The sequence below is a fragment of the Oncorhynchus masou genome, chromosome 12 (assembly GCF_036934945.1).
Source record: "Oncorhynchus masou masou isolate Uvic2021 chromosome 12, UVic_Omas_1.1, whole genome shotgun sequence".
In the NCBI taxonomy this organism is placed as follows: domain Eukaryota; kingdom Metazoa; phylum Chordata; class Actinopteri; order Salmoniformes; family Salmonidae; genus Oncorhynchus; species Oncorhynchus masou.
In genome coordinates, this window is record NC_088223.1 from 47,174,096 (window position 1) to 47,202,032 (window position 27,937).

A 27,937-nucleotide genomic window follows, 5' to 3' on the forward strand; every position below is an offset into this window, starting at 1 on the left:
CCATCCTCAGTTTTCTCCTATCACAGCCATTAACCTGTTGAAACTCTAGGGGCGCAATTTCATTTTTGGATGAAAAACGTTCCCGTTTTAAACAAGATATTTTGTCACAAAAAGATGCTCGACTATGCATATAATTGATAGCTTTCGAAAGAAAACACTCTGACGTGTCCAGAACTGCAAAGATATTTTCTGTGCGTGCCCTAGAACGTGAGCTTCAGGCAAAACCAAGATGAGACGGCATCCATGAAATGAGCAGGATTTTTGAGGCTCTGTTTTCCATTGTCTCCTTATATGGCTGTGAATGCGAGAGGAGTAAGTCTGCCCTTTCTGTCGTTTCCCCAAGGTGTCTGCAGCATTGTGACGTATTTGTAGGCATATCATTGGAAGATTGACCATAAGAGACCACATTTATCAGGTGTCCGCCCGGTGTCCTGCGCCGAAATTGGTGCGCAAAAGTCAGCTGCAAGTATTTTTCCACAGAATTCAGAGGAGAATGCAGGCTTCCACGAACGATATATCAATGAAGAGATATGTGAAAAAACACCTTGAGGATTGATTCCAAACAACGTTTGCCATGTTTCGGTCGATATTATGGAGTTAATTCGGAAAAAGTTTGACGTTGTAGGTGACTGAATTTTCGGTTTGTTTCGGTAGCCAAATGTGATGTACAAAACGAAACGATTTCTCCTACACACAGACGCTTTCAGGAAAAACTGCGCATTTGGTATGTAACTGAGAGTCTCCTCATTGAAAACATCCGAAGCTCTTCAAAGGTAAATTATTTTATTTATTTGGTTATCTGGTTTTTGTGAAAATATTGCGTGCTAAATGCTACTCAAAATGCTAAGCTAGCTTAGCATACTCTTACACAAATTAGTCAATTGCTATGGTTCAAAAGCATATTTTGAAAATCTGAGATGACAGTGTTGTTAAGAAAAGGCTAAGCTTGAGAGCAGGCGCATTATTTTCATTTTATTTGCGATTTTCAGAAATCGTTAACGTTGCGTTATGCTAATGAGCCTGAGGCTTTAGTCACGATCCCGGATCCGGGATGGGGAGTTTCAACAGGTTAAACTCTGTAACTGTTTTAAAGTCACCAATCGCCTCATGGTGAAATCCCTCAGCCTGTTCCTTCCTCTCAACTGAGAGGAACTCTGAGAGCAACTCTCAACTGAGTTAGGAAGGACACCTGTATCTGTCACGATTGTCGTAAGAACATTCGGACCAAAGCGCAGCGTGATATGGGTTTTCACATATCTATTGACGTGAAACGCACAAAATAATAAAAAGCAAATGATACGTGAAGCTATGGAGTGCTCACAGGCAACTACACATAAACAAAATCACACAAAACACAGTGGGGAAATGGCTGCCTAAATATGATCCCCAATCAGAGACGACGATAAACAGCTGCCTCTGATTCGGAACCCACCCGGATTACCCACCCTAGTCACACCCCAACCTAACCAAAATAGAGAATAAAAAGGATATCTATGGTCAGGGCGTGACAGTACCCCCCCACGCCAAAGGTGCGGAATCCGGCCGCAAAACCTGAATCTATAGGGGAGGGTCCGGGTGGGCATCTAACGTCGGTGGCGGCTCCATTGCGGGGCGAAGTACCCACTCAGCTCGCGAATCCGCCAGCATCGTTGGCAGCAATGGTGCAGGACGAAGAACCCACTTATCTCGCGGATCCAGCCATGGACCTGGGCTGAACACTGTGCCTGGACTGGACCTCGGTGCAGAGGAAGGCTCCTGCCATGGAGCGGGACTGGACACCGGGTCTAGACTGGAGATCGGTGCAGAGGAAGACTCCGGCCTGGAGCTGGGTTGACCTTCAAGCCCGGACTGACTCCGCGTCTCTGATTGGGGATCAAACTAGAAGATTTTCAATATATTTTGGGCACCTTTATTGCTTTGTCTAATGGACCTTAAAGGTAAAAATGTATATAACTGAAGTCCATTTCTATTGTGGTGTAACTGTGAATAATATTTAAAATAGTCTTTATCTGTGTTGTTTTTGGTATGTATGTTATATTTTTGGGGTTTTATGTTATTATTTTTACATGATTAATTTTTGGTCTATTTAATGATTTTTGATATCCTAAACTTTTTGATATCCTTGTTTGGACATTATTGTGTTTGTCACGCCCTATCTTTTCATTGGAAAATCCTAACAGAGAGAGAGAGAGAGAGAGACATCTTCCAGATAGTGAATGTCAGTCCTCATCGTGTTGAGCTTCACCTTCACTTCTTCTCTTAATTTACAGCCCCATAGATGTAAAATCAAGCTGCTGATAGGAGGAGGGGGCAGCAGGAGAATGGAAGAGAGAACAGGGAAATTGTGTTTTGTCAAGACACCAGCTGGGCAGATTTATTGCACATGTATTGAGTTGCATTTCATGATTAACTCTCACTTCCACTTAGCTCTGTAAAGTTTTATTTTGACTTTAGACAACTTCTACTATTTCTGCCCCCCCCCCATCTCTAACCATTGCACTCTCACTAAATCAAATAAACGATCCGGTATACTTTTACCAGTTCCACTTTAACAATAAATTCATGCAGGCTATACTTCTATGAGAGTGTATTTTCTCCACTCCTCCTTTCCCCATACAAAGCCATATGTTGGGAATCAAGACCATATGGATTTTGGTCTCGTAAATGTTGGTACTTTCCCCTCTGCTACCATATGTAGCCAACAGAATATTCATAGATCACTCCCTCTCAACAACGCAGTGTAGCCATATGAATGCACGGGCCATCTGGCTGTAGTGTTTTCGAAAATATTTAATCTCTCCCTATCCCAGTCTGCTGTCCACACTTGCTTCACGATGTCCACCATTGTTCATGTACCCTAGAAATCGAAGGTAACTGAACTAAATTACTATCGCCCCGTAGCAATAGTAGTTAAGGATGATATCACCTCCACCTTAGCTGACACCCTAGACCCACTGCAATTTGCATACCACCCCAATAGATTCACAGATGACACAATCACCATCACACTGCACACTGCCCTATCCCATCTGGATAAGAGGAATACCTATGTAAGAATGTAGTTCATTGATTACAGCTCAGCCAATCAACACCATAGTGCCCTCCAAGCTCATCATTAAGCTTGGGGCCTTGGGTCTGAACCCCGCCCTGTGTAATTGGGTCCTGGACTTCCTGACGGGCCACCCCCAGGTGGTGAAGGTAGGCAAAAACACGTCCACTTCATTGATCCCCGATACATGGGCCCCACAAGGGTGTGTGCTCAGCCCCTCCTGTACTCCCTGTTCACCAATGAATGCGTGGCCATCCACATCTCCAACTCAATCATCAAGTTTTCAGACAACACAACAGAGGTAAGCCTGATAACCAAAAACGATGAGACTGCCTACAAGGCCCTGGGGGAGTGGTGCCACGAAAATAACCTCTCCCTGTACATCAACAAAACGAAGGAGCTGATCATGAACTTCAGGAGACAGCAGAGGGAGCATGCCCCTGTCCACATCAACGGGGCCGTAGTGGAGAGGGTGAAAAGCTTCAAGTTCCTCGGCGTACACATCACTGACAATCCAAAATGTTCCATCCACACAGACAGTGTTGTGAAGAAGGCGCAACAACGCCTCTTCAACCTCAGGAGGCTGAATAAATGTGGCTTAGGCCCTAAGACCCTCACAAACCTTTTCAGATGCACCATTGAAATCATCCTGTCGGGCTGTATCACCGTCTGGTACAGAAACTGCATCGTCCATAACCGCAGTGCTCTACAGAGGGTGGTGCTGTCTGCCCAATGCATCACCGGGGGCACACTGCCTGTCCTCTAGGACATCTACAGCACTCAGTGTCACAGGAAGGCCAAAAAGATCCTCAAGGACATCAGCCACCCGAGCCACTGCCTATTCCCCCCACTACCGTCCAGAAGGCGAGGTCAGTACAGGTGCATCAACGCTGGGACTGAATAACAGCTTCTATCTCAAGGTCATCACTGTTAAATAGTCACCATTACCTTGCCCTGAACTTTCGTCATAGTCACTAGCCGGTTACTCAAAACTGCACCTTAGATACTGCTGCCTATGTACATAGTGTAACGCTCCGGGTGTCGTGGGTGTGGAGTCAGACGCAGGAAACATAGAGTGCGATGCTGTGCTCTTTAGTGCACAAAACGCTCACAACCAAAATGCACGACCAGGAACAAACACGTTCCTCTACTACAAAACAGAAGGTCACAATAATTAATCCCGCACAAAGAACCAGGCGGGCCGGCTGACTAATAAAGCCTCACTAATTATACCCAACTCAAAACAGGTGTACTCAATAAACACATAAGGAGGGGAGGAAATAATCAGTGGCAGCTAGTAGGCCGGCGACGACGACCGCCGAGCTCCACCCGAATGGGAAGGGGAGCCACCTTTGGTCGGAGGTGACACATAGACATGATTAGATTCAGTCTCTCACAGATGAAGTGTACCTATGATAAAAAGAATTACAGACCTCTACATGCTTTGTAAGTAGGAAAACCTGCAAAATCGGCAGTGTATCAAATACTTGTTCTCCCCACTGTAAGTAGAGCCCTGTATTCTGGATGATCATGTCACATGACCTGGATTTTATTTAAACTTTATTTAAATGTCCTGAGAACATGATTTTAAATACACTACCGGTCAAAACATCTACTCATTCAAGGGTTGTTCTTTGTTTTTTGTTTGTTTACATTTTCTACATTGTAGAATAATAGTGAAGACATCAAAACTATGAAATAACACATATGGAATCATGTAGTAACCACAAAAGTGTTAAACAACTCAAAGTATATTTTAGATTCTTCAAATAACCACCCTTTTCCTTGATGACAGCTTTAAACACTCAGCTTTGCAGACCAGAGGATGGCCTTTAAACAGGTGAAAACAGATTTGAAATGGTGGGAGATTGAGTTAGTTCTGCATTTCCCTGCTATACTGGAGGTCAAGCACACGTTTGACTCACCAGATGAAGCATCAGCCTTCATCCAGAGATGCATCACCAGGGAGGACTGTTGAATCCAGAATTCAGTTTGAATCAGGACCATCAAGGACTGTCAAATAAGTTATTTATTTTAGCCATTGCTATGATTATTTCTTACCATGTTGGTTTAGAATGTAGGTAGAGTTATTGGGCTACTGGAACGAGTCATCTTTTTCTTTTATCTTTTATAGCCCACGCCTCTCTCATAATTTAAGTTACTGGAGTTGGATTTGTGGAGGGGGGTCTAATTTTCAGAAATTAAAATTAGAGAAAAACTTAAAGCAATTGTCTGAGGATGGTGCTGTCTTATAAAGACATTTTGATGAAGAGGCTTTAAGCTTTATTTTGGTGTTTTGCACTTGTGATTTTATGAAAGTTAAATATTTATAATAATTTAATTTGAATTTCGCGCTCTGCAATTTCACCGGATTTTGTCGAAATAACATCTAGCCGTAACATTAAGAAAACTTTTAATAAAAAACAAAAGAAAACATTAATGACATGTTCTAATAATGTTATTTAATTATCAGCTTTGTATTAGTTAAAACCTCTTTGGGCTATGGGGCAGTATTTTTACGTCCGGACAAAAAGCATGCCCAAAGTAGAATGCCTGTTACTCAGGTCCAGAAGCTAGGATGTGCATATAATTAGATCTGGATAGAATCTGGATAGAAAACACTCTAAAGTTTCTAAAACTAAAATTGTTAAGATAATGTCTGTGAGTGTAACAGAACTGATATGGCACGCGAAACCCCGAGGACAAACCATAAAAAAAAAACTATTTCAGCCTACCAATGTTTCCAATGGCTTTCATGTTTATTATGAAGTCCTCCCAGATTGCAGTTCCTAGGGCTTCCACTAGATGTCAACAGTCTTTTAAAAAAAAACATTATTTTACCAGGCAAGTCAGTTAAGAACAAATTCTTATTTTCAATGACGGCCTAGGAACAGTGGGTTAACTGCCTGTTCAGGGGCAGAACGACAGATTTGTACCATGTCAGCCCAGGGATTCGAACTAACCACAACGCTCTAACCACTAGGCTACGCTGCTGCCTGAAACTCTTTAGAAAGAGTTTCAGGCTGGGTTTTGGAAAAATGAGCTAGAAGTTGTAGTTTTTCTAAGTGGCTCCCATTTTGGCTGTCGTGTTTCCATGCGCGTGGATGAAGCATGTTCTTTGTTATTTATCTCTGGTAATGAACCTACTATTCTCCGTCTTAATTTTTATCGTTTATTTATGTATTAGGGTTCCTAAGGTTTGATTATAAATGTTGTTTGACTTGTTTGGATAAGTTTATTGGTAACGTTTGGGATTCATTTTGTATGCATTTTGAAGGAGGGAAACCGATGGATTATTGACTGAAGTGCACCAGCTCAACTGAGTTTTTATGGATATAAAGAAGGACTTTATCAAACAAAAGGACTATTTGTGATGTAACTGGGACCTTTTGGAGTGCCAACAGAAGATCTTCAAAGGTAAGGCATTTATTAAATTGCTATTTCTGACTTTCGTGGCGCACCTGCCTGGTTGAAATATGTTTTTCATGCTTTCGTATGCGGGGCGCTGTCCTCAGATAATTGCATGGTGTGCTTTTGACGTAAAGCCTTTTTGAAAGAAGTTAAGCTTTGAAAGAAGTTAAGCTTTATTTTGATGTATAACACTTGTATTTTCATGAATGTTAAATATTTATATTTCTGTAATTTGAAGAAACCCTGCGCTAGAAAGGTTAAAAAACAAGGCATTTTGGCTCTATACTGATGGCACAGCGGACAAATTCCCATGGATAGAGAACTGAAGACCTTGGGTTCAAATCTTACTCATTGGTTTAAATCTCACTGATGTTGTGCCACAATATATAAATATTTTTTGCATGATTAATGCCTAAGGAAATTAGTTTACATGTGTCCTATTTCTGCTTGGTGTTCAAAACAGTTCAACTAAGCTAGCAATGTTGTTGAAACATGTTCTCAAAATGTTATTTATCTACCTTCATATATTCTAGAATTTCCGTTCTGAGAATGTTAATAAAATCTTCCAGGAAAACTTTCAGGGAACCATAGCAAAATGTTCTCAGAACCTCCCTGCAGCCTACAAATAAATGAACATTCCCAGAACAGGCAGCATTTTTACCGCCGTTCTCAGAACGTTTTACCCGTCAGGTAACTCATGGCTTCGTTCCCAAAACCAATGGGAAACTAAAAACGTATATTCCCACAACTTCAAAGGAGCCAAATGTGCTAGCTGGGCTGCCATGTCACCTTTCTCTTCCTCTCACTGCCTGAAAAATCTCCTCCTTCCCCTAACGCTAATGTTGACCATGTTGTTCCAGCATGGTCGGAACCTCCTGTAGGTAAGGGTATCATGTCCTTGTTTTCTGCCATCTTAGGACCACCCAAGATTTTAATATTATCTCTGTTATCCTAATGATGCATTTTTGCATTTCCTTCTGGATTTCTTCTATCTGGTCTTTCACTGTGATGGTGACATTTTCCAATGTTGCTATATGGTCCTTTGCTTCGCCAACACGGTTGCTCAGTGTATACATTTTCCCCTCATTTTCTCCATCGTGGTCTTAATTTCTGATTATTCTTATTTTGCAGGGGCACACAAATTGCTCCGATTTCTGAGGCAAGAATGCTCAGTGTGGGCTCACCAGTGGCAGTATCTGGCTTGGTTGGCCTATCTGGCCTGTGAGAAGCGTTCATTTTCTTGCTAAACTTGGATGGTTGTGTCAGCAGTGAATCCTTTGCTCACTTTGATTTACAACTATCCCGGATACATTTATTTTGTTGTTGTAACAAAGCTGCCTCTCGCTTGCATGAGAATAATTATGCGCCAAAATTGCTAAATATCATTGTCAAAATCAATTCAGTGTCGAGTTCCCCAGAGGTCCTCAACTACAAAGCCACCCTCGTCGAGAGCACACATGCCCTACCTCTTTCTCAACATCAACTCTCTTTCTGAAATTGAGCTTTGAAAATAATCACTGTCCACCAAAAGGCTGAGGGAGATTCACAAAACACATGATCAATTAACAAAATTACCATTTGAAGTGAAAAAATAAGACATTGAGAGACTTATTGAACTGACCGTGTGTTATTTTGATTTTCTATAGCCTTTAGCTGCAGGCTGTGTCCTTCAATGAAGTGTTGTGTTTACTAAAGGTCTGGCAGTGGACCAATGACATCACACTCTCAGTTTGGTGATATAGAACACTTTTAAAACCATCTGTGAAAATGACTTAACCCCCAATTTACTGTTGACTTTTCACTAAATAGCCAGGTGTATTGCAAAGAGCATGAGCAGTGGTTTGTGGGACTAGTGAAGAGGTGTGTGTTAACCCTTACTAATGATTTACCTCCAGCAGCATCTGCTGAATGGTCCATTCACCTCTCTTCCTGCTGTTCACAGTAAAGCCTAAACTCCCAACAGAGCTCATAACAGCCACTGAATGTTGTTAGAGCTGGCTATCATCAATAAAGACAAACATGACAGATCATTTTAACCAGGATTAACCGAGCATATGAATCACCATAATCACCAACATAGCTGTTACAGTTTTAAGAAAGAGTAATAGGCTCATGCCAAGTGATTCAATACAGATTAAATGGCGCTACAGTGGAACTACAACTTCTCCACTGCTGAACGTTTTATTTGTTAATTAAGACTTCAAAGTAACAATATTTATTTACAATGTATTTACAAAACCAAGTCAAATTAGACATAGTATTTCATACAAAAAGGTGCGAATATGTTATTATAATACAATAAACGTAATACACAAAAACATACATCATTCATATTTGACAGATATACATGGTTAGGGACTTCAATAGTCCCTGTTTATAGATATACTGTAAATAGACATTAAAACAGTTAAAAATTATTGCAAGTTACCAGTAAAGGTTTATATATTTAAGGCAACACTAAGCCAATGTGGGGACACATAACATAGTCATTAAATACAGAATATAAAATACTCACAATAACAAAGTAACATCAAAAGTAGAGTAATTTCTCTTTACCACAGGATTGTGCCATTACTTCAGTTACGATGAAGAGTTATAGTACAGGGACTGGAACACGACAGATTAGAGGGGGAATAGAGGAGCAACCAAACAAAACATGGAAAATAGAATGGAGAGATGGAAACACATGTTGTTGCTCTTGCTGTCAATGACAACCAAGTATGTAGACTCCACTCTTTGAAGTGCTCTGCAGAACGATGGAGTGTCTCATTACGTGTGTTGTGTATTGCTTTCTACTGCAGCATCAAATACAGCACAAGGTGGTCTGCTCATTTACTTTTCACTTATGACAGAGTGCATAGCTAGCATACAGACTCTGTCCCCCTGATATTCTCCCTTGCTCTGAGTCTCAAATGTTTGGTGATGACAAGTGTTGTTTCAAGTTGTCATCATGGCCGTCCTGCCTTGATGCCATCAGTACGGGTACTGCTTCCGTCTCTTCCCAGCAAAGCAGGCCATCCAGGTACATAACATCATGGCTGCTGCTGCCCCTGCTCCTGTGCAGTAGAACGCCCAGCCAATCTCACAAGAACCTGGATACAGAGACAGACACAGACAGGAGACACAAACAGTGAATTAAAATCAGAGCTAACATAGCATAATATGAGCTGTGATCAAATTGAATGACTTGTTGATTATCAACATGTGACTTGAATATGATGATGTTGTGTGGATGTGACTGTGTGTAGATGTTTGACCCGTACCAAGCTCAAACTGGTTGGATCTGTTGCTGCATGTCTGTCGGACTTCCTCACTGTCCCAACCTAGAGGGTAGAGTGCACACCCTGACCCAATCAGCAACGCTGTACAGAGAGAGAGAGAGAGAGAGAGAGAGAGAGAGAGAGAGAGAGAAAGTGAGAGAGAGCATGTGCTAAGCTATGTCATAACAAACCCATCATACAGTGAATAGTGCAGCTTGCATTATTCAAAACCACTTCAGTTAAAAAGATAACACGTTCCACTATGTCACATGATTTCCTGAGATGGCACTTTCATCAAGAGCCAACGAACACTTCCCAACATATTTATGTGGGCAGTGAAGGCAACACTTTTACTCCAGCATTTTGGATTTGAGATCAAATGTGTTATATGAGGAAGCAGTAGAGAACGTCACCTTTTATTTGAGGGAATTTTCATACATATCTGTTTTACCATCTACAAATGAATGCATTTTATTTATCTAGTCCCCACATTTGAAGTTGTCATAAGGATTTGGACTAATTCACTTATAGTATTAAATTTATAATTTGGTCCCATATTCTAAGCACGCAATGACCTCATCAAGCTTGCGACTCAACAAACTTGCTGAATGCATTTGCAGTTTATTTTGGTTGTGTTTCAGATTATGTTTTGCCCAACAGCAACGAATGGTAAATAATGTACTGTTTAAGGCACTGCATCGCAGTGTTACGGCGTCACTACAGCCTGGGGTTCGATCCCTGTGTCACAACCTGCCGTGACTGCGAGTACCATAGGACGGCGCACAATTGGACCAGCGTCGTCCGAGTTATCAGAGGGTTTGACAGGGAGGGCTTTGATTGGCTCATCGCGCTCTAGCGACTCCTTGTGGTAGGCCAGTTGCCTGAAAGCTGACTTCGGTTGTCAGTTGAACAGTGTTTCCTCTGACATATTGGTGCTTTTTCAACATTTCAACATTTTGTTGTGATTTAGTAATTTCTTGTCAACGATCTACACAAAAAAAAGTTATGTCAAAGTGGAAGAGAAATTCAAAAAAAAAATCATGAAAAATAAAACATCTCTTGATTACTTAAGTATTAAGTACCCCCTGAGTTAATACACGTTAGACTCACCTTTGGTAACGATTACAGTTGTATGTCTTTTTGAGTAAGTCTGTAAGAGCTTTCCACACCTGGATTGTATAATAATTGTCAAATTGGTTGTTAATCATTGCTAGACAGACATTTAAGTCTTGCCATAGATTTCAAAGCAGATTTAATTCATTCACAGTCTTGGTAAGGAACTCCAGTGTAGATATGGCCTTGTGTTTTAGGTTATTGTACTGTTGAAAGGTGAAATCATCTCCCAGTGTCTAGTGGAAAGCATTTAGGATTTTGCCTGTGCTTAGCTCCATTAAATTTATTTTTTATCCTGAAAAACTACTCAGTCCTTAACGATTACAAGCATAGCCATAACATGATGCAGCCATCCCTATGCTTGAAAATTGTGTGAGTTGTTTTCAGTAATGTGTTATATTAGGTTTTGCTCTACACATAACACTTTGTATTCAGGACAAAATGTTAATTCTTTGCCACATTGTATGCAGTATTACTTTTGTGCCTTGTTGCCAACCGGATGCATGTTTTGGAATATTTTTGTTCTGTACAAGCTTCCTTCTTTTCACTCTCTCAATTTGGTTATTATTTTGAAATAACTACAATCTTGTTGATCCATCCTCAGTTTTCTCCTATCACAGTCGTTGAACTCTGTAACTGTTTTAAAGTCACCATTGGCCTCATGGTGAAATCCATGAGCATTTTTCTTCCCCTCTGGCAACTGAGTTAGGAAGGACACCTGTATCTTTGTAGTGACTGGATTTATTGATACACAATCCAAAATGTAATTAATAACTTCACCATGCTCAAAGGGATATTCAATGTCTGTTTTCTTTTGTTTTTTTAAACCATCTACAAATAGGTGTCCTTCTTTGCGAGGCATCGGAAAACGTCCCTGGTCTTTGTGGTTGAATCTATGTTTGAAATTCACTGCTCAACTTTACAGATAACTGTATGTGTGAGGTGCAGAGATGAGGTAGTTATTCAAAAATGATGTCAAGCACTATTATTGCACACAGAGTCAGTCCATGCTACTTATGTGACTTGTTACACAAATTGTTACTCTTGAACGTATTTAGGCTTGCCATAACAAAGGGGTTGACTACTTATTGACTCAAGACATTTCAGCTTTTCATTTTTAAATCATTTGTTTAAAAAAAAATCCTAAAACATAATTCCAATATGGTGTGTGTGGGCCAGTCAAAAAATAAATCTCAATTTAATCCATTTTAAATTCAGGCTGTAACACAACAAAATGTGGAAATAAGTCCAGGGATGTGGATACTTTCTGAAGGCACTGAACTGTGCATGATCCTGCCAGCTGTAGCTTATTGCTTTACCACATGAAAGGTGTCAGGATTGTTTTTGTGAAATGCTAGAGCTACTTCCTTTTCAAAATGTGTGAAAAGTTGGACACCACTGTGTCTCACTTTATGTGCAGTAAATGTCCCTCTAACTGACTGTGTAATTTTTTTTAACGGTGATGGTAGTAGCTAAACCAGACTGAAAGTGTTGATTTGGAGGTGTGATGTTGTGAGGATGTCGGTGAGATGATAGTGGAGGCCCAAGCAACTGGAGCATGTGACAGGAGGACTTGGGGCTGTGTCCCAAATAGCCCCCTATTCCTCATGTAGTGCACTACTTTTGATCAGGGCCCATAGTACTCTGGTTTAAAAGTATTGCACCCTATAGAGAATAGGGTGCCATTTGGGAGGCACACAGACACTGGGGTCTGGGTTTATAGCCTGGAGTCAAACACAGAAACACCACAGATAGTCTGCATGGTGATATGCTGTTTGTCTTTGACTGTCTGTCTGTTACTTTCGGGAGGTTGTAGGAAGTTACAGATGAACGCATGAATGCAGTGCCACCAGTAGTAGGCTATATCTAACAAAGCATATCGTCATGGGAATGGCTTTGATTCAGAATATTCTGAAACCCTGACCTGAAAAGAAGAAGAATTGATGTTTTACTCTTATTGAAAAGCAAATTCATTGGGAGCTTAGGGAGAGGTATTTTATTTAAGAGCCCTCTGAATAACTTTTTGAATATAACTCAGCCAGCTGACACAAGTTGAAACCTCTCACATGAATAGATAGATACATTGCAATGTCTTGTATTCAAATCATCCTCTTAGTTTGCTGCCAGCCCCGGCCCACTATATCATTGTCTTTCTCTAAGCCCCTTTTGTCTGTATGCATCAAATCCTTTCTATGGACATTCCACACATGCCTAAGTGTCTCCCTCCATTTCTTATGAATACAACCCCAGAAAATCCAGTATGTCATTTTATACTCTTTACAATTGAATCTCAAATCATTCAAGGCATTTTCATCTGGGTTAAAAGGCTTTGTGAAATGTCCACAGGCAGTATATGAGAGCAGGAGAGAGTAGTAGGAGAGAAATGCCTGTCTGGGAATAAACCACACCCTGAACATGACCCTATAGGTCATTATGCCCTGAGGGATGCCATAAAGGAACAAGGTGATACAATAGAGAGGTAGGGTCCGTCTGTGAACGTCATCAGATAATACAGATAACAAAACCAAAGTGGGAAAAACAACTTCTTCTGGTGAAAGAGAGGCGGACCAAAATGCAGCATGGTTATTTTTGTACATCTTTAATAAAGTTGAAAATACAACAATCTACAAAACAAGAACCGTGAGGAGAGAGAAAAAAAAAAAACGAAACAGTCCTATCTGGTGCCACAAAAACAAAGACAGGAACAATAACCCACAAAACCCAACAAAAAAACAGGCTATCTAAATATGGTTCCCAATCAGAGACAATGACTAACACCTGCCTCTGATTGAGAACCATATCAGGCCAAACATAGAAATAGACAAACCAGACACACAACATAGAATGCCCACCCAGCTCACGTCCCGACCAACACTAAAACAAGGAAAACACACAAGAACGATGGTCAGAACGTGACAAGAACAGATAACAATCACAGAATATTAAAAGGGACACTTCATTATTTTAATTAATCAACCATTTTTTTAGGACCTCTTCTTATCTTTTGGACTTACAAAACATAGAAAACTTAAGTTTTTACTTATGTAGACACTGGTATAGTGCTTGAGATGATAGGACGTTAAAAAGTGGTGGTGTCCTATTAAATGGTTTCTGCATAGTGTCAAGGTTTAGGGAAAAGTGAGTCACGTCTAATTAATATTATACTGACTTTTGAGTGATTTGGTAAACATTTATCTACAGCACCCTACTAATCAGGATGGTGAAATGCATACTACAGTAAAGAACTCCAGCCAGAGTCCTGAGCTCTACCACTCTTTAGGAGAGCACGCACGCTTCAACATTTTGTCTCTCAGACTTCTATAAGATTTCCAATATGTCTATGTTAGCTCTTAGAAGAAATGTTGACCAGATTTTCACCACAGATTTTCCTTCCAATACCTCACAGTTTTCACAACTGGCAAGTTCATTCCTTTTAGTGGAGTCATTATCTGTGCACCCCTTAGAATAGCCTTGCCTTGTTAAATAAAAGGTGGGGTGGGGGGGAGTATTGGAAGGAGAACTGCCTGATGACCCACTAGAACAGCTGCCCTCTCTGCAGTGAGTGTATTCAAACGTCGAGCCGTTTTTGTGTCCCAGAGAGAGTTCCTACCGACAGCTCTCTGATCTCACTACAGAACAGGTGGCATGCGGTCGGGCAGCCCTCTGTAGGAGTCGCTCAACAGCACAACCAAACCTTAAAACTGTTCACTGAACTTGACGTCTCTACAGAAACAGGTGGTGCACCGCACCGTTAAGAGGCTCTGCAGTCGAAGACTAGCTTGACAGGACCTTAAAAACGGTTCAATCAACACAAGAGCCCCAAACAACACAGAGACAGCTGGAATGACAACTGTGTGACGTTTAAACAGTGGTGGGCCGTCAGGGCCAGCAAAGGCCTTCTCTGCTGGCCTAAACATCATCAGAATATAATTTTTTTTTTTTAAATATATTTTCCCACAAATATGTATTAAATTATTCCCCAGAGTAAGAGTTACACTCTTCATTTCATAGCGTTCCTCTTGGTTGCATTGCTTCCAGCCCCAGGTTGAGATTTGGAGGGCTGGTCTTTATGTTAGATATTTTATCCAATCATATTCAGCCATCATGTGTTGCCAGGGGTCTAGAATCTGCCCTCAGGCCTTCAGAATCAACAGTGTGGGTGCTTGTAGCTTAAAATGAATGGAAATTAAAATTTAGTGTCAACCAATCAGCTTTAGAGTTGGCTATTGTACACCTGCTGGCTGGCTCCAGTGTTACACAGGAGCCAGCTAGCAGGCGTAGTGCCTGCACGTCTTTTGATTGGATTACCAATATTGAGAGGCAGGTCCTATATGGGCAGGTCTCAGAACTAGGAAACTGAAATTGATCAACAAATTAATTTGCGTACTACTAAACTGTTTTTTCAACCCACAGTGGTGGAAGGAGAAGATATCGATTTGGTCGAGGATATAATTCTAACGCCATTCTCAAGACAAACTTTTCAAGAAAAGTTAGACATTGTCAGGAGAGGTAGACGCCGACGCTACAAAGCCGACGCTACAAAGACAGTGCTCCGAGAAGCACTGCAAACTGTACTGCTGGGAATGCCTATTATTTGCAAGTGATCGATTTGGTGTTTGGAGCCACACTGGCTTTGCAAACCTGAGTTGTCTAACCAAGGCAGCAACGAGACACCAAAGTACGGCTGGGCACTTACAAACAATGGTGCTTTTGAAAACTTCTGGGGACACCCGAGTGGATCTACAGCTCAACGAACAAGCGCGCAGGGCAACGAAGCTGCACAATGAAAAGGTATTGTACTCTTCCCCTGCAATTCTCTGAATAAAAATGTCAATTTCAAGGTGACGCAACGCCTGGTTATACTGCGTTTCTGTCTAAATGTATAGTGTCTAGAGCCATGGCATCATAATGATGGTAATAAGAGGTGGATTAATTTGGGTGGGACTGTGTAGGACATCACTGAAGGCCCAGGCCCCAGAACCACGGCACACTACTGCGTTTAAAACACTACCGTAGACCACCGACTCCACCTGATACTTGCAGAGTATTCGGCACAAGACCTTCAGGTCATCACTAGAGAATCCCGTCTCTCAATACTTTAAAGAAAACATGCAGGCCATTTCTGTGTGAATGCTAGGACTATGTACTTTCAATCAATCTGTCACATTTATTTATAAAGCCCTTTTTACATTAGAATATGTCACAAAGTGCTATACAGAAACTCAGCCTAAAACCCCAAACAGCAAGTACACGTAAAATCAAATCAAATGTTATGTCACATGTGTCCAATACAAGTGAAATGTGAAATATTTACTAGCAAGCCCTTAACCAACAATGCAGTTTAAGAAATAGATTTAATTAAATATTTACTAAATAAACTAAAAAGTCAAAAAGTAAGTAAGTAAGTAATGTACATAACAATAACGAGGCTATATGCAGGGGGTTACGGTACTGAGTCAATGTGCGGGGGTACAGGTTAATCGAGGTAATTTGTAAAGTGATTATTCATAGATAATAAACAGCGAGTGGGGGGAGGGTGTCAATGTAAATAGTCCGGGTGGCCATTTTATTAGATTAGTTGTTCAGCAGTCTCATGGCTTGGGGGTAGAAGCTGTTAAGGAGCCTTTTGGTCCTAGACTTGGTGCTCCGGTAGCGCTTGCTGTGCGGTAACAGAGGGAACAGTCTATGACTTGGGTGACGGGAGTCTGACAATTGTTTGGGCCTTCCTCTGACACCGCCTAGTATATAGGTCCTGGATGTCAGGAAGCTTGGCCCCAGTGATGTACTGGGCCGTACGCACTACCCTCTGTAGCGCCTTATGGTCAGATGCCGAGCATTTGCCATACCATGCGGTAATGCAACCTGTCAGGATGCTTTCGATGGTGCAGCTGTAGAACCTTTTGAGGATCTGGGGATCCATACCAAATCTTTTCAGTCTCCTCTTCACAACTGTCTTGGTGTGTTTGGACCATGATAGTTTGTTGGTGATATGGATAAGGAACTTGAAACTCTTGACCCGCTCCACGGGTCATGGTCCGGGGGCCAAACACGCCCGTCAATGTTAATGGGGGCCTGTTTGGCTCTCCTTTTCCTATAGTTCACAATCAGCTCCTTTGTCTTGCTCACATGTAGAAGCAGATGTAGAAGCATCTTTCACACCGCCCTCCTCTCGTAAAACTCACCCAAACAGGCCTACTCCACTCACAAGACTAATTGTATGCATAGTATGCAGTGAGCAATGCAGAGTGGGGAAAGATCATTATTTGTTACTCAATACAGCTATACACTGTACAACTTGAACTATTAACAACTTGACACGAGCTAACCTTTTCACCATATAACAAGAGAATATTTTCACACAGCATGAACTCTGACTCAACTTTCTACATTCTTCTTTAGCCCTCTCAAAGATAAGGGAATGATACAGTGTTTGCATTAAGCACAGCAATGGGAACGATAATAACAAAACAAGGATATGCCTTTGAGAGCATGTGGGGGAGAACAATGAGGAAATTAGCTAAAGGGATAAGGATTATAATAGTTGGGCTAATTTACCGTGATTATGGTAAGACTTTTCCATCCTCAGTGTCTGACACATTTCAGCTTTGCTACATCGCTGCAAAAGTAATTTCCCACAACCAATCTATCGTTGTCTGATTCATTTTTGAAGACTTCATCTTTGAAGACTTTCTAAAACACCAATTAAAGGTCAACTGTCATTGTCTATTGGCATTGCCTGCAGCAACGAGTGTATTATAGTGTTTCCCACAACCTTCTTTTCACTCTAGGAGAAGAGACCATGGGGAGACATGGAATGAGGTTGGGCCAAGGGCTGGAAAGTTGGGAAGGAAAACACAAACCCCACAATTCTGTCTGGGGAAAAATAGTTTAGCTGAACATCAAGAGCAAAATGGATTCTAAACTCAGCAAAAAAGAAACTGCCCTGTCTTTCAAAGATAATTAGTAAAAATCTAAATAACTTCACAGAAATTCATTGTAAAGGTTTAAAACATTGTTTCCCATGCTTGTTCAACGAACCATAAACAATTAATGAACATGTACCTGTGGAACGGTCATTAAGACACTAACAGCTTACAAATGTAGGACACTACAGACACCTTTCTACTGACTCTGAAAAACACCAAAAGAAAGATGCTCAGGGTCCCTGCTCATCTGCGTGAACGTGCCTTGGGAATGCAGATGTGGCCGGGGCAATAAATTGCAATGTCCGTACTGTGAGATGCCTAAGACAGCGCTACAGGGAGACAGGAGGGACAGCTGATCGTCCTCGCAGTGGCAGACCATGTGTAACAAAACCTGCACAGGATCAGGACATCCGAACATCATACCTGCGGGACAGGTAGAGGATGGCAACAACAACTGCCCGAGTTACACCAGGAATGCACAATCCCTCCATCAGTGCTCAGACTGTCCGCAATAGGCTGAGAGAGGCTGGACTGTTGTAAGGCAGGTCCTCACCAGACATCACTGGCAACAACATCGCCTATGGGCACAAACCCAGACAGGACCTTCAAACAAAGACAGGACTGGCTGGACCAGACAGGACTGGCAAAAAGTGCTCTTCACTGACAAGTCGTGGTTTTGTCTCAACAGGGGTGATGGTCGGATTCGCGTTTATCGTCGAAGGAGTGAGCGTTACACACGAGGCCTGTACTCTGGAGCAGAATTGATTTGGTGGTGGAGGGTCCGTCATGATCTGGGGCGGTGTGTCACAGCATCATCGGACTGAGCTTGTTGTTATTGCAGGCAATCTCAACGCTGTTCATTACAGGCAAGACATCCTCCTCCCTCATGTGGTACCCTTCCTGCAGGCTCATCCTGACATGACCCTCCAGAATGACAATGCCACCATCCATACTGTTCGTTCTGTGCGTGATTTCCTGAAAGACAGGAATGTCAGTGTTCTGCCATGGCCAGGGAAGAGCCCGGATCTCAATCCCATTGAGCACGTCTGGGACCTGTTGGATCGGAGGGTGAGGGCTTGGGCCATTCCCCCCCAGAAATGTCCAGGAACTAGCAAGTGCCTTGGTGGAAGAGTGGGGTAACATCTGACAGCAAGAACTGGCAAATCTGATGCAGTCCATGAGGAGGAGATGCACTGCAGTACTTAATGCAGCTTGTGGCCACACCAGATACTGACTATTACTTTTGATTTTGAACCCCCAGTGTTCAGGGACACATGTCTGTGGAACTTGTTCAGTTTATGTCTCAGTTGTAGAATCTTGTTATGTTCATACAAATATTTACACGTTAATTGATGAAAATAAATACAGTTGACAGTGAGAGGACGTTTCTTTTTTTGCTGAGTTTATAATGGTTGGAAAAGGATAGTGCTCCAAATTTGGTTGGAAATAATCTTCAAAGGAGAACCTTTTTCATTATTTCCTCTACCTGATATGAATATGCCAAATGCATACAAAATCCTCAACTTTACTTGCAATTTATCAGGCTGTAGTAGATAAGATCTGTCAGGAATACCAGTGCCAATGGAACCACTTTGAAGATTTTGCTTCCCTAAAATAGATCATGCAGCTGCTTAAGCGAATCTTGACAAAATTATTACAGAACAAGTGCACAATATTGCTCACACAGAACCCCGAGGGCCCCTAACGGCACTACTGTAGTTACGCTATAACATTTCTCTGACAGCCATCTGGTTACTGTATGAATCAGCTTAAATAAAGAACTGATATGCCGTCATAGCTGCTCTGATGTTGCCCTTTTATGAAGCTGCCAAGTGCTATTTTTGGATACAGGAAGAGGACCTTGTCTTAATGGAATAAGATACACAGCGACATTATTAGTGTATTTTAACTGCTTAGCAACTCCCTTTGGGGATTCCAATTCCAGCCTGTTTTGATTAGTGACATTATATACATTCAGCAGAACTGAGGTGACTTTCACAATAACAACACAATCGTGTTCTCTCCGAATTCACAATAACAACATGTTGTTAATGCAGCCCACTTCAGATGGCTCACCAACAATAACCTTAGTGTTTGTGCTAACTGAACAGCCCAACAGGGCATGAAGTCATTACAATTTGGAGGGCACAGAGGAGCTGAAGCAACCTTTCACTGTTACCCAACCTTAACCTCATGCTGACCTGGAACAGTCAAAACAGCTCACGTCTTACCTTGCTATTGTCTCAGAACCTGGTGACCTCACCCCATTGGGAGAGGGAGGGGGGGTGAGGGAGGGAGATCTATTGTCAGCCGCAAAAACATAATTTGTTCCATTCACAGAGCAGAACACACACCCTTTAGATTAGACAGGTGAGGCCTCAACTCCACACCTGCTTGCTCACGTCACAACAGAATTGTCTTTCTGCTGAAAAGGTCAAGTGTGGAATTCTAGTGCCACTGACCTACAATTCCTTGTCTTTGTTATGTTGAAGTGATTGTTTTACCCATTTCTATATGGGAGTGATTTTTTTATTTTTTATTTTATTTTAAAGGTGACCTTTATTTAACCAGGGAGGCTAGTTGAGAACAAGTTCTCATTTACAACTGCGACCTGGCCAAGATAAAGTATAGCAGTGTGAACAGACAGCAACACAGAGTTACACATGGAGTAAACAATAAACAAGTCAATAACACAGTAGAATATATATATATATATATATATATATATTTAAATATATTTAAAGAGTCTATGTACATTGTGTGCAAAAGGCATGAGGTAGGCGAATAATTACAATTTAGCAGATTAACACTGGAGTGATAAATGATCAGATGGTCATGTGCAGGTAGAGATACTGGTGTGCAAAAGAGCAGAAAAGTAAATAAATAAAAACAGAATGGGGATGAAGTAGGTAAATTGGGTGGGCTATTTACCGATGGACTATGTACAGCTGCAGCGATCGGTTAGCTGCTCAGATAGCAGATGTTTAAAGTTGGTGAGGGAGATAAAAGTCTCCAACTTCAACGATTTTTGCAATTCATTCCAGTCACAGGCAGCAGAGAACTGGAAGGAAAGGCGGTCAAATGAGGTGTTGGCTTTAGGGTTGATCAGTGAGATACACCTGCTGGAGCGCGTGCTACGGGTGGGTGTTGCCATCGTGACCAGTGAACTGAGATAAGGCGGACTTGTAGACTTGTAGATGACCTGGAGCCAGTTGTAGATGACCTGGAGCCAGTGGGTCTGGCTAGGTCGGAACCATCCAGGGTGGTGATGCTAGTCGGGCGTGCGGGTGCAGGCAGCGAACGGTTGAAAAGCATATTTGGTTTTACTAACGTTTAAGAGCAGTTGGAGGCCACGGAAGGAGTGTTGTATGGCATTGAAGCTCGTTTGGAGGTTAGATAGCACAGTGGCCAAGGAAGAGCCAGAAGTATACAGAATGGTGTCGTCTGCATAGAGGTGGATAAGGGAATCGCCCGCAGCAAGAGCAACATCATTGATATATACAGAGAAAATTGAAACCTGTGGCCCCCCATAGAGACTGCCAGAGGACCGGACAACATGCCCTCCGATTTGACACACTGAACTCTGTCTGCAAAGTAGTTGGAGAACCAGGCAAGGCAGTCATTAGGTGGGTGAATATGGTGATTGAAGAGTGAAAGCCAGGTCGATTACAGTAAGTCAATGGTGGTTATGATATCGGATTTAGCGTGGCACTGACCGGCTCAGAAAAGATTGCTGCATCCAGTTTGCTGACTTGGCTTTCGAAGACCTTAGATAGGCAGGGCAGGATGGATATAGGTCTGTAACAGTTTGCATCCAGTGTCTCCCCTTTGAGATGACGTTTCCAGTCCTTGGGGATCTCAGACGATATGAAAGAGAGGTTGAACAGGCTGGTAATAGGGGTTGCGACAATGGTGGCAGATAGTTTCAGAAATAGATCCAGTTGTCAAGCCCAGCTGATTTGTATGGGTGCAGGTATTGCAGCTCTTTCAGAACATCTGCTATCTGGATTTGAGTAAAGGAGAAGCTGGGGAGGTTTGGGCGAGTAGCTGCAGGGTGGGGGGTGGAGCTGTTGGCCGAGGTTGGAGTAGCCAGGAGGAAGGCATGGCCAGCCGTTCAGAAACGCTTGTTGAAGTTTTCGATTATCATGTATTTATCGGTGGTGACCGTGTTACCTAGCCTCAGTGCAGTGGGCAGCTGGGAGGAGGTGCTCTTGTTCTCCATGGACTTTACAGTGTCCCAGAACTTTTTGGAGTTAAAGCTACAGGAAGCAAATTTCTACTTGAAAAAGCTGGCCTTTGCTTTCCTGACTGACTGCGTGTATTGGTTCCTGACTTCCCTGAACAGTTTCATATCGCGGGGAATATTAGATGCTATTGCAGTCCGCCACAGAATGTTTTTGTGCTGGTCGAGGGCAGTCAGGTCCGGAGTGAACCAGGGGCTAAATCTGTTCTTAGTTCTGCATTTTTTGAACGGAGCATGCTTATCTAAGATGATGAGGAAGTTACTTTTAAAGAACGACCAGGCATCCTCAACTGACGGGATGAGGTCAATATCCTTCCAGGATACCCGGGCCAGGTCGATTAGAAATGCCTGCTCGCAGAAGTGTTTTTGGGAGCGTTTGACAGTGATTAGGGGTGGTCGTTTGACTGCGGACCCGTAGCGGATACAGGCAATGAGGCAGTGATCGCTGAGATCCTGATTGAAGACAGCGGAGGTGTATTTGGAGGGCCAGTTGGTCAGGATAACGTCTGTGAGAGTGCCCTTGTTTACAGATTTAGGGTTGTACCTGGTGGGTTCCTTGATGATTTGTGTGAGATTGAGGGCATCTAGCTTAGATTGTAGGACTGCCGGGGTGTTAAGCATATCCCAGTTTAGGTCACCTAACAGAACAAACTCTGAAGCTAGATGGGCCCGATCAATTCACAAATGGTGTCCAGGGGGGGTCGGTAGCAGGCGGCAACAGTGAGAGATATATTTCTGGAGAGATTCATTTTTAAAATTATAAGTTCGAACTGTTTGGGTATGGACCTGGAAAGTATGACATTACTTTGCAGGCTATCTCTGCAGTAGACTGCAACTCCTCCCCCTTTGGCAGTTCTATCTTGACGGAAAATGTTATAGTTGGGTATGGAAATCTCAGAATTTTTGGTGGCCTTCCTAAGCCAGGATTCAGACACAGCGAGGACATCAGGATTGGCAGAGTGTGCTAAAGCAGCAGGTAAAATGAGCTTCTGATATTGACATGCATGAATCCAAGGCTTTTTCGATCACAGAAGTCAACAAATGAGGGTGCCTGGGGACATGCAGGGCCTGGGTTTACCTCCACATCATCCGCGGAACAGAGGAGGAGTAGAATGAGGGTGCGGCTAAAGGCTATCAAAACTGGTCGCCTAGAGCGTTGGGGACAAAGAATAAAAGGAGCAGATTTCTGGGCGTGGTAGAATATATTCAGGGCATAATGCGCAGATAGGGGTATGGTGGGGTGCGGGTACAGTGGAGGTAAGCCCAGGCACTGGGTGATGATAAGAGAGGTTGTATCTCTGGACATGCTGTTTGTAATGGTTGAAGTCACCGCATGTGTGGGAGGTGGGACAAAGGAGGTATCAGAGGTATGAAGAGTGGAACTAGGTGGTCCATTGTAAACAAAAACAATGATAACTAACCTGAAGAACAGTAAACAAGGCATGTTGACATTTGAGAGAGAAATACAGCGAGGCAAAAAGTAATCACAGGTGTTGATTGGGAGAGCTAGCTAAAACAACAGGTGAGACAGCAACAGCTAATCAGCTAACACAACAACAGCAGGTAAAATGGCGATGACTAGGCAGAGAGGGTCGGATTAACTACACACAGAGTCTGAGTTCGAGGCTTGGGCCGACAGATATAAAATAAATAAACGGAATGGAGTACCGTGATTAATGGACAGTCCAGTAGGCATCAGCTATGTAGCCAAGTGATCATAGTGTCCAGGGGGCAGCAGTAGATGGAACAGGGGAGCCCCACTACGCTAGCGACACAGCGTTTAAAGTTAGTAGCGTCTGCTCCGACAGAGGCCGGATGAAGGCACAGCGGATGGAGTATTCGTCGGCAGACCAGTCGTGGTGGTACGGCGGGGCGCGATGTCGACAGAGAATCCAAGCCAGATGGCGAAAGAGGTATTGTGGAATTTAGTTTGCTAGCCGGGAGATGTGCCTGGCTCACAGCTAACTGGTGCTAGCTTCGTGGCAGTGGCGTCAGCCACTATATCCAATCGGTAGCAGCGGTGATCCGGTGCCAAGGTCCAGAGTTTACAGCAAGGATCCGGTGGAGTTTTGGGCTCTAGCCGTGAATGAGTGGGGTTCGGGTGAACAGCTGAGTAGGCCGGGAGGTGGGCCTCAGGGAATAGCTTCGGTACTAGGTGCCATGGTGAGTGAAAACTAGCTGTGAGCTAACTAGCTGTGAGCTAACTAGCTGTGAGCTAACTAGCTGTGAGCTAGCCAGCTGTGAGCTAACTAGCTGTGAGCTAACTAGCTGTGAGCTAGCCAGCTGTGAGCTAGCCAGCTGCAAGCTGCGAGCTAGCTAGCTGCAAGCTAGCTGTGAAGATCAGAAGTAGTGGTCCAGGGATTACGGCAGGAATCCGGCGTTGTTGTGGAGAGACAGTCCGATATTGGTAAACAAGCGATATTGGTAGACAGGCGAGTATTGTCCAGGTAAAAGAAGGTAAAAGCCGCTAACAATGACTAAATAGCTTGTAGCTAATTAGCTGGTTAGCTTCTGGAGATTCTTGAATGTGATTCCGTATCACATTGGGTGAAGCAGGTATAATCGAATAAAAAAATCGAGAAGAGATTGAAAATAAATTGATATATATATATATATATATTTATACAAAAAATACAAAAGTACACGAGAGGACAAAACAAACATGTCTTCACTGCTATGCCATCTTGGATTTGGGACTTTGAGTGAGTAGAACTGCATTGCTGCATGAATGTAGAGCCTCTGGTCAAAGCGGTAACAGAAAAACATCTCTTCTTCTACCCCTTTTTATAGCCTAAGCCGAAGCAAGGATATGCATATTCTTGATACTATTTGAAAGAAAACACTTTGAAGTTTGTGGAAATGTGAAAGGAATGCAAGAGAATATAACACATTATATCTGGTAAAAGACAATACAAAGAAAAACCAAACATTTTTTTTGTACCATCATCATTGAAATGCAAGAGAAAGGCCACAATGTATTATTCCAGCCCAGGTGAAATTTAGATTTTGGCCACTAGATGGCAGCAGTGTATGTGCAAAGTTTTATACTGATCCAATGAACCATTGCGTTCTGTTCAAAATGTTGTATCAAGACTTCCCAAATGAGCCTAATTGGTTTATTCATACATTTTCATAACTGTGCACTCTCCTCAAACAATAGCATGGTATTCTTTCACTGTAATAGCTACAGTACATTTGACAGTGCAGTTAGATTAAGAAGAATATAAGCTTTCTGCCCATATCAGATATATGTCCTGAGAAGTTTTGTTTCTTACAACCTCATGCTAATCACATTAGCCTATGTTAGCTCAACCGTGTTAGCTCATTTGTGCTTTTTAAAGACGACCCAAGGTTCCTCGCCTCAGACCTCCTCCAATGGGTTTTGAGAAGGATGCAAGTAGAGGAAGTGAGGAGTTGAGCAGAGATTAATTGGGACAGAGCTCATGTCATTGTTTTAGTTGTTAACTTATATTGAATGAGACGAATTATCGGTTTGCACTTATATCTTTGTTCTACTTTTGCTCTTTCCACAGATTTTGTTTGTTTTATTTAACCAGGTAGGCAAGTTGAGAACAAGTTCTCATTTACAATTGCGACCTGGCCAAGATAAAGCAAAGCAGTTCGACACATACAACAACACAGAGTTACACATGGAGTAAAAACAAACATACCGTCAATAATACAGTAGAAAAATAAGTCTATATATAATGTGAGCAAATGAGGTGAGATAGGGGAGGTAAAGGCAAAAAAAGGCCATGGTGGTGAAGTAAATACAATATAGCAAGTAAAACACTGGAATGGTAGATTTGCAGTGGAAGAATGTGCAAAGTAGAGATAGATATAATGGGGTGCAAAGGAGCAAAATAAATACAGTAGGGGGAGAGGTAGTTGTTTGGGCTAAATTATAGATGGGCTATGTAGAGGTGCAGTAATCTGTGAGCTGCTCTGACAGCTGGTGCTTAAAGCTAGTGAGGGAGATAAGTGTTTCCAGTTTCAGAGATTTTTGTAGTTCGTTCCAGTCATTGGCAGTAGAGAACTGGAAGTAGAGGCGGCCAAAGGAAGAATTGGTTTTGGGGGTGACCAGAGAGATTTACCTGCTGGAGCGCGTGCTACAGGTGGGTGCTGCTATGGTGACCAGCGACCTGAGATAAGGGGGGACTTTACCTAGCAGGGTCTTGTAGATGATCTGGAGCCAGTGGGTTTGGCAACGAGTATGAAGCGAGGGCCAGCCAACGAGAGCCTACAGGTCACAGTGGTGGGTAGTATATGGGGCTTTGGTGACAAAACGGATGGCATTGTGATAGACTGCATCCAATTTATTGAGTAGGGTATTGGAGGCTATTTTGTAAATGACATCGCCGTATTCGAGGATGTGTAGGATGGTCAGTTTTACAAGGGTATGTTTGGCAGCATGAGAGAAAGGATGCTTTGTTGCGAAATAGGAAGCCAATTCTAGATTTAACTTTGGATTGGAGATGCTTGATGTGAGTTGGCTCTAGCTTGTTGATATCTGATGAGACACCCTATGTGATTTGACTCTTGTATTATTGACTGTATTCAATAGTCAATAGTCTTGATAATAAAACGTAGTGAAAGTGCATTTATGTTAGTCATGACTTGGATATCACAATCTTCCCTGCTTCTATCTTAAGAATCCCGACATTGCTGCAAAGTAACGTAAGGAAAAATATTGTGATAAATTCACTACTGCTTTGCAGTTTTAAACCAAGTCAGGATTTGACATAATCCACCAACTGCCTCCCCCTGAAATTGAGTGTAAGCACCTTCTGTGTATATTTCTGTAAATATAGACAGTACTGTAGCTATACCTGCATAATGAGGTGAGTGTGTGAGAGAGAGGTAAGTAGCCCACCACAAAAATGTTGTGATTAAAATGATTTTGCAAAAGACCACTCACTCTCTCCCTTAGAATACCACAGAAATAAAGCTTTCCTCTCAGAAAGGGAATATGACTATGAATATGACGGCCTCCGTGAACAGAACACAGTCTTTCTGACATCTTTGTATGTCTTTCTGTTTTATGTCTCTCTGTGAAGTCTGTATACACTGAGTGTACAAAACATTATGAACACCTGTTCTTTCATAGACTGACCAGGTGAATCCAGGTGAAAGCTATGATCCCTTATTGATGTCACTTGTTACATCCACTTCAGTCAGTGTAAATGAAGAGGTAGAGACAGGTTAAAAGAAGGATTTTTAAGCCTTGACACAATTAAGATGGGCCAATATCCCTGTTGAACGATTTCAACACCTTGTAGAGTCCATTCCTCAACTAATTGAGGCTGTTCGGAGGGCAAAAAATGGGTGCAAATCAATATTAGGAAGGTGTTCTTAATGTTTTGTAAACTCAGTTTACAGTGTGTCTCCAGTGAGCACTGAACAGCAGATAGAGTTACCCATACTAGACATGAAGGATTCTTACAGCCAGGATCTCTGGTACAGGAATATGATAGGGGACAATGTTTTAATTCACCACTAGTACCTATAGAAACCCACATCTGGACATACTTGAGCTCCAACACACGAGGTGGTGCAGCCAAAAGCACCACACCTAGAAAGTAGCTTGGCCTTCTCTGTATGGGGGGACAGTGCTCTCTTTGTCTTAAAAAACCCATCTGAAACATCTGGACTCACTCAAGCTCTAACTTGTAATGTAGCTAGTGGAGCCAAAAGAACCACAACTAGAAACACATTGGTAAAAAGGTGAAGAGTGGGGAAGCCTGCAGATGTGAGAAAAGTCTCATTGATTACAGGACTCAATGAAGCAAATGCTGACATACAATGTGGACACCTGCTTGTCGAACATTTCATTCCAAAATCATGGATATTAATATGGAGTTGGTCCCCCCTTTGCTGCTATAACAGCCTCCACTCGTTTGGGACGGCTTTCCACTAGATGTTGGAACATTGTTAC

General features: G+C 42.3%; 1 protein-coding gene across 2 annotated transcripts in view; it reads right to left on the reverse strand.

Moving 5' to 3' along the window:
* Positions 1–8,594: 8,594 nt before the first annotated feature.
* Positions 8,595–27,937, reverse strand: part of LOC135550205 (LHFPL tetraspan subfamily member 6 protein) — a 57,141-nt gene continuing 37,798 nt past the window's right edge. For both annotated transcript variants that reach the window (XM_064980803.1, XM_064980802.1), the window contains exons 3-4: positions 9,724–9,822; positions 8,595–9,552 (exon numbers count right to left, since the gene is read on the reverse strand). In XM_064980803.1, coding sequence (XP_064836875.1) covers positions 9,434–9,552; positions 9,724–9,822 — 218 coding nt within the window. In that variant the 3' untranslated portion in view covers positions 8,595–9,433. The remainder of the gene's footprint in view (positions 9,553–9,723; positions 9,823–27,937) is intronic.